Here is a 6,225-nt window from a genome sequence, read left to right as displayed (position 1 = left end):
TGAAGTACCAAAGCTGTTAATATTTCAGCATCTGTGATATTTTCATCCCTCCTGTTTCTGTGGATGACTATGTCCAGGTGGAGTGGTGAGGGGCTGCCAAGGACCTGCTGTATGCACAGCTCGGTGACCCCCCTTAACCTCCAGAGACGCCCTGGGAAGGCAGGCCAGCCACCCTAGAATCCTTCACAGCCCAGGAGCGCATCTGAGTCTGCAGAGCCAGGAGGGCCATGGCTGACCAGCCCGGCTATGCCAGCTATGCAGCCCCAGGCACCTGAGCGGCATTCTCCAGACCTGCTTCTCCAACTGCAGCACGTGTACAAGAGAGGGGTTACCTCCCCCAGCTCTTGTGAAATTCAAAGGATTGTGAATCTGGGGGTTATAAACTCCAAAGCGCAGTCATATGCCAAGGGCTGGTTTCTTGAAATTTCCTAATAGGGTATGCGCGTGTGCACGTGGGCACACACACACATACATACACACAGGATGACCTAACAAACACAAGTGAATTATACACAGGACACACACGCAGTAGGTGACTGTATGACACAGCAAAGAACTAGCAGTGAGTGTAGTTAATGGCGGTGCCTCCTTGGGAGGGGGCGCTAAACCCCAGTATCAGAGGATGGACACAGCAGGACTGAGGCAAGAAGCCTTTTGGAGTGGGGGGAGTAGCTGGAGCTGTGGCTACAGGCAGTGGAAGGACAAAATGACCAACCAGGTCAGGATCACAGGTGCTGACATTTAGGAGCAGCTGTAAACTGTCGCAGCTGCAGCCCTTGGGTTTCTAAGACAACGGGACAAGGTGGACGGAGATGAGGTTGCCTTGGGGCCTGTAGGCGCCAACACCAGGGAGCTGAGGTCCCCGGCAGGGACTGCGGAGGCCCAGGATGCCGCTAGCCGTAGGCAAGCTCACTCAGGACAAGAACACATCTAACTCTCGGGAGGACAAGCGCAGAGCGACAGCAATGAACCCTGGTTCGGCCCTCAATGGAGTGATGACGCCCGGTGCCTCCACCGTGTTCCCTTCCGTGGTGCAGGGTCGGAGCTCTGCTTCCCACGCCGCGGGGAGCACGTCTGCATTTAACACAGCGCTGGGGGCCATGTCCATGCTGCTGCATCCCTGAACCCGCGGTCAGAAAGGAGGAGGCGCTCAGGAAGGGGCTTTGCCCCGCCGGCCTCCTCTCCTCCAGTCCCCGAAGCCCGCGCTCCCCCTGCTGTGCAATGCGGACCCCTGGGAGGGGCAGAGCTAATCCAGGGGATGGTCACCCCGGGCGGGGGCCCGTCCAGGCGGCAGTCACCCCGGGCAGGTGTGACCAGGGAAGTGGTCTCCCCCTTCAGGGGTCCGCATCCAGGGGGCGGTCGTCCAGGGCGTAAGGCGAGTCCAGAGAAGTTATCAGCTCTAGCGGGGGGCGCGTCCAGGGCCCGGTCACTCTAGGCAAGGACAGGAGTCCCTCCCCGGAGATCCGCTGCACTTCAGCCGAACATGAATAGAGAAGCGTTGACCTGGTGCAGTAAGCACCTGACTACCCTCTCCCCGCTTGCCCTCCGCGTCGCCTTGGCAACCGGCCTAGGTCCCGCCCTTCCCCGGTAGCGTAAACAGGAAGTGAGCGTGAGCGCGGCGTGCGCTTCCGGCGCAGTGGCGGGGGGCGGGGGGGGCGGCGGGGGGGGGCGGCGGGGGGGGGGCGGGGGGGGGGGCGGGAGCGATTGTAACGGCGGCGAGCAGGACCAATCGTGGAAGAAATCTGAGGGAAGAGCCAATCGTCAGGACCGGAGCGGGCGGGAGGGGACTCGAGACTGAGGCGGGACTGGCGAGGCGGAGCCAATCGCGCGGGCCGCGGTGCGGGGCGGGCCCTGGGGCGGGGCCGAGGGTCCGGCGGAGGTGGAAGTGGAGGCGGAGGTGGCGGCTGCTACTGCGGCCGCGTCGGGTCCGGTCCGGGGTCGCTCGGCTGCGGGCGCGGTGATGCTGCAGCTGCGGGACTCGGTGGACTCGGCGGGGACGAGCCCCACGGCACTGCTGGCCGCCGGCGAGGAGGTCGGGCCGGGTAGTGGCGGCGGCGGCGGTGGCGGGGGGCGTCCGGGGGTGGGCACGCCGCTGCGACAGACGCTGTGGCCGCTCAGCGTCCACGACCCCACGCGCCGCGCCCGCGTCAAGGAGTATTTCGTGTTCCGGGTGAGGCTGGAGGTGGGGGCGGGGGCGGGAGAGGGCGTGGGCCTGTGGGGCCGGGGGCGGGGCAGGGCGGGCGAGCGGGCGGGACCTGTGGCGACCTCCGCCCCCGCTCCGCCCGCTCTGCGCAGCCCGGCACCATCGAGCAGGCGGTGGAGGAGATCCGCGTAGTGGTCCGGCCCGTGGAGGACGGAGACATCCAGGGGGTGTGGCTGCTGACCGAGTAAGGGGGCGCGCCCTGGGGAGGGGCCCGGGCACTTGTGCGCTCCGCAGCGCCGAGGTGACCGCTGCCGCCCGTAGGGTTGATCATTGGAACAATGAAAAGGAGCGGCTGGTGCTCATCACCGACCAGGCGCTCCTCATCTGCAAATACGACTTCATCAGCCTGCAGTGCCAGCAGGTGGTCAGGGTGGCCTTAAACGCGGTGGACACCATCTCCTACGGAGAATTCCAGTTTCCCCCAAAATCGCTCAACAAGTAAGTCTTTTCAACATAGAGCCCCTCTCTAGGGCCTTCTCAACAGCCCTTCCAAAACCAGCCCCCAGTGCACGTCTTGCTTTAATATCAGTGGAGTTTAGAATAGACCCGGGGGACTTCTGCCCAGCAGGGTGCATTAAAAGGCATTCTGGCACAAGAGACAGCTATTAGGCTGGTGGTAAATGAATTCAGGGTACGGTTAGCATAGGCCTGACACAGGTATTCTTCAGATAAGAGTGAACTCAGCACTTTATCCCTGCCAAGAAAGGATTGGCAGCTGTCATGTCAAACCCTGTTGTGGTTAATTTTTAAAAGAAAAAGGTAGCACATCTCTTTGGTTTACAGATACTATTGAAGATTAAATTTGGAAATGTTTAATGGACAACTTTCAAGAGCTGATCTTCATCAGTTAGGGAGCTTTCTGAAATATGAGAAACCTAGACATGAGTATACTCAGTTGAATTAAACAGTAAATTTTAGGGTTTTGATGTGGAGATTTGGGTAGGAAATTCAGGAAGATAAGTTCAAAATTCTAAACAACAATAAAGTATTCTGGGAAAAAGGATTTGAAGTTGGAAGAGTATTATTTGTTTAGTTAGAGCACTACATGTTTAACTTTATTAACCGTGTAAAGATTAGCCTAACTAAGTACTCAGTTTGTTGTGTCTTAAAGTGCTAAAAGCTGTCATTATTAGACATGACATTCCTGTCCAGACCCGCGGGTCCTTGGCTGTTGTGAAATGGCCATCATCAGTCTCATCTTCACCAGTGGGACCGCTTTTTGTTCCCACACCCAGCACCAAGCAGGTGCTCTGGGACACGGGCCTGCCTGTGAAGTCTGGTCCCTGTCTTCTGACCCTGCAGGCGAGAAGGCTTTGGGATTCGCATCCAGTGGGACAAGCAGAGCCGCCCGTCCTTCATCAGCAGATGGAACCCGTGGTCCACCAGCGTGCCATACACCACATTCATAGAACACCCGATGGCCGGTGTGGACGAGAAGACAGCCTCTCTGTGCCAAGTAAGGACACGGACGGCAGCAGCAGCGCTGCCCAGTGGGGACAGGCACCTTCCAGGCCTGCACTTTTCAGTATGGTGGCCACGTGGGGCTGCTGAGCATTTGAACGGTGGCTAAACTGAGAAAATAAACTTTTCAATTTTTAAAAGCTTTAGTTATGCTTAGATAGCCCTGTGTGGTAAGTGGGGACTGGTCAGTGTGGTGCTGTGACGTGGCCCCGGTGGCTGTGGTCATTTTGGAGAAGGGCCCAGAAGGGCTTCGGGGTGTGGCAGCTGACCCCCGCCCCTGCTAGAGCTGGGCAAGCTGCGCGCTCAGCAGGAGAGGAGGCCTGGGGGTGATGGGCATGGGGTATGGGACTGGGGACAGGCCCCCCACTTCCAGCCAAGTGCCTTTGCTTGCTGCCTGCCTGGTGGGTGGTGGGGAGGACCAGGTGGGTCCCCGTGGCAAAACGCCTTCGAGCGGAAGAGGGAGGTCTGTGAGGACTAGCTGTCGTCTGTCATGGGTGAGCCCAGAGGTGAAAGCCACACCCAGGAGGTAAGCCCATGGGCCGCTGGGTGTGGCTGGGAAGGCCTCTTGTCCAGGGGTGGGGGACCTCGTGCAGATCGTCTGCTCAGACTCCATGTTTTCTCTCTTTGCAGTTGGATGGTTTCAAGGCTCTGTTAACCCAAGCTGTTAAGAAAGCCCAGAAGGAGAGTCCTTTGCCAGGCCAGGAGGGTGGAGTGCTGGTCCTGGAGTGTCCACTCCTCATTGAGACCTACGTGGGGCTCATGTCCTTCATCAACAACGAGGCCAAGCTGGGCTACTCCATGACCAGAGGCAAGATCGGCTTCTAAATGCTGCACGTGGGGCTCTTGCCAGGAGAGGCGGCCAGCAGGACTCTGGGAGTGACAGACCTTGGCCCAGCTCCCCTTCTGCCGGCAGGGTCAAGGCCCCCTACCTTCAGAGACCTGGGCACCACGAGTGCAATCAGGTGGACTGAATACTGTAGCTGGCTACTGGACAGATGGTCACGTGAGCTCCAGACACAGCAGAGGGAACCTGTCAGCATCCTGGCCAGGATCTCAGTCTTCAAGTCTCCTGTGTCTCCATTCGGCTCCCCGTGGTCCCTCCCCGCAAGCCCTGGAGCATGTTAACAATAAATGTCACGTGATTAGCTGTGTCGTTCGCTCCATCCAGGGATGTGCCTGGGACCGAGTGCCCGTTGTTGAAAGTGTGTGTACAGTTGGTGTCCAGTTTTGCATTTTGAGATTTAATCCATCTTCTTAAAGCTAATATGGAAGAAGCCAGCAGACCACCAGCTCAGCAAAAGTTGGCCTGCCTTGTCAGCTCCTGAATGGACTGTTGCTTTTGTGGAAATGCGTGGTTGACCTAAAGTCACACTTCTCCTAAATCTATGCTGCTAAGTCGCTTCAGTCGTGTCCAACTCTGTGCAACCCCATAGACGCCAGCCCACCAGGCTCCCCCGTCCCTGGGATTCTCCAGGCAAGAACACTGGAGTGGGTTGCCATTTCCTTCTCCAATGCATGAAAGTGAAAAGTGAAAGTGAAGTCGCTCAGTCATGTCCGACCCTCAGCAACCCCATGGACTGCAGCCTTCCAGGCTCCTCCGTCCATGGGATTTTCCAGGCAAGAGTACTAGAGTGGGGTGCCATTGCCTTCTCCAAAATTTATCTATATTGTGTGAATAATACTGATGGCGTCTTTCTCAGGCCCACCCAAAAACTTCCCAGAAAATTATTTTAAGACAACTCATTTGTTTGAGAAAGTCACATTGGTAAGTTCTTTGCACGTGATGCTGACATCTCTGTTAGGTTTGTCCTGTCATGGCATATTTTAAAAAGGAATTGCTTAATTTGCCTTTAAGGAAGCGCTTTCAGAAAGGAACCATGTTAGTCTCCTGAAGCAGCCTGCCCCACCTCAGTTCCTGCTGCTCCGTGCAGATCCCAGTCCGTGGGCAGTCATCGCTCACCGCCCCCGTCCATCCACAGTGGTCTGACTGCTGGCCCCCAAGTTCTTTCCTCCTCACTGCCCAGGCTGGCAGAGCTCTAGTCAGCATGGATGTGATGATCCTGATGCAGGGGCCCCAACTCTGCCTGGGTTTTGATCTTTTGCTTTTGGTCTTCTAGTAAAGACATTTATAATCCAGTGAGTGTTGTTCCTTTTTTAAAGTAGGCGCAACAACCAAGAAAGGGTCTTGTTTGGTGAGAGCATCTTAGAGCCGAGATGTTCTCCGCACTGGATTTAACCCCGGCCATGTGCACTGCGGGGATTTGCACAGCCTACTCCTTTCACAGCCACAGGGGTGGTGCCCACCGTCCAGCCTCTGCCCAGGGTGAAGAACCCTTATTCCTCCAGTGTCCTTCTTAGCCCTGGCCAACTGCCTGAAGCACCTGGATCATTCCAGGCAGACACTCCCTGCAGAGACCTGACCTTAACTGGGCTGCCCTGGGACCCACAGCCCTGATCTCCAATTCTGCTCCAGCACAGGCCCACGTGACACACAGGCCATGCTTCAGAGTGTTCAAGGACGGAACACAGGCTCTCTGCAGAACGGGTCCTGTGTCGAGGGT

General features: G+C 57.3%; 1 protein-coding gene across 1 annotated transcript; it reads left to right on the top strand.

Moving 5' to 3' along the window:
• Positions 1-1,849: 1,849 nt before the first annotated feature.
• TPRG1L (tumor protein p63 regulated 1 like) lies at positions 1,850-5,800 on the top strand. Its single transcript, XM_027565113.1, has 5 exons — positions 1,850-2,170; positions 2,296-2,387; positions 2,465-2,641; positions 3,506-3,659; positions 4,295-5,800. The coding sequence occupies exons 1-5, from the start codon at positions 1,961-1,963 to the stop codon at positions 4,487-4,489; spliced, it is 828 nt and encodes a 275-aa protein (XP_027420914.1). The 5' UTR covers positions 1,850-1,960; the 3' UTR covers positions 4,490-5,800.
• The last annotated feature ends 425 nt before the right edge of the window (positions 5,801-6,225 follow it).

Source organism: Bos indicus x Bos taurus, chromosome 16, assembly GCF_003369695.1.
Source record: "Bos indicus x Bos taurus breed Angus x Brahman F1 hybrid chromosome 16, Bos_hybrid_MaternalHap_v2.0, whole genome shotgun sequence".
Classification (NCBI taxonomy): Eukaryota; Metazoa; Chordata; class Mammalia; order Artiodactyla; family Bovidae; genus Bos; species Bos indicus x Bos taurus.
The sequence above is the reverse complement of the archived record's forward strand: the minus strand, read 5'-3'. Positions and strand labels throughout refer to the sequence as shown.

Coding starts and splice junctions, on each gene's coding strand:
- TPRG1L (XM_027565113.1), top strand. CDS start 1,961: ATGCTGCAGCTGCGGGACTCGGTGGACTCGGCGGGGACGAGCCCCACG. Junction 2,171..2,295: donor AGGAGTATTTCGTGTTCCGG/GTGAGGCTGGAG, acceptor CGCTCTGCGCAG/CCCGGCACCATCGAGCAGGC. Junction 3,660..4,294: donor AGACAGCCTCTCTGTGCCAA/GTAAGGACACGG, acceptor CTCTCTTTGCAG/TTGGATGGTTTCAAGGCTCT.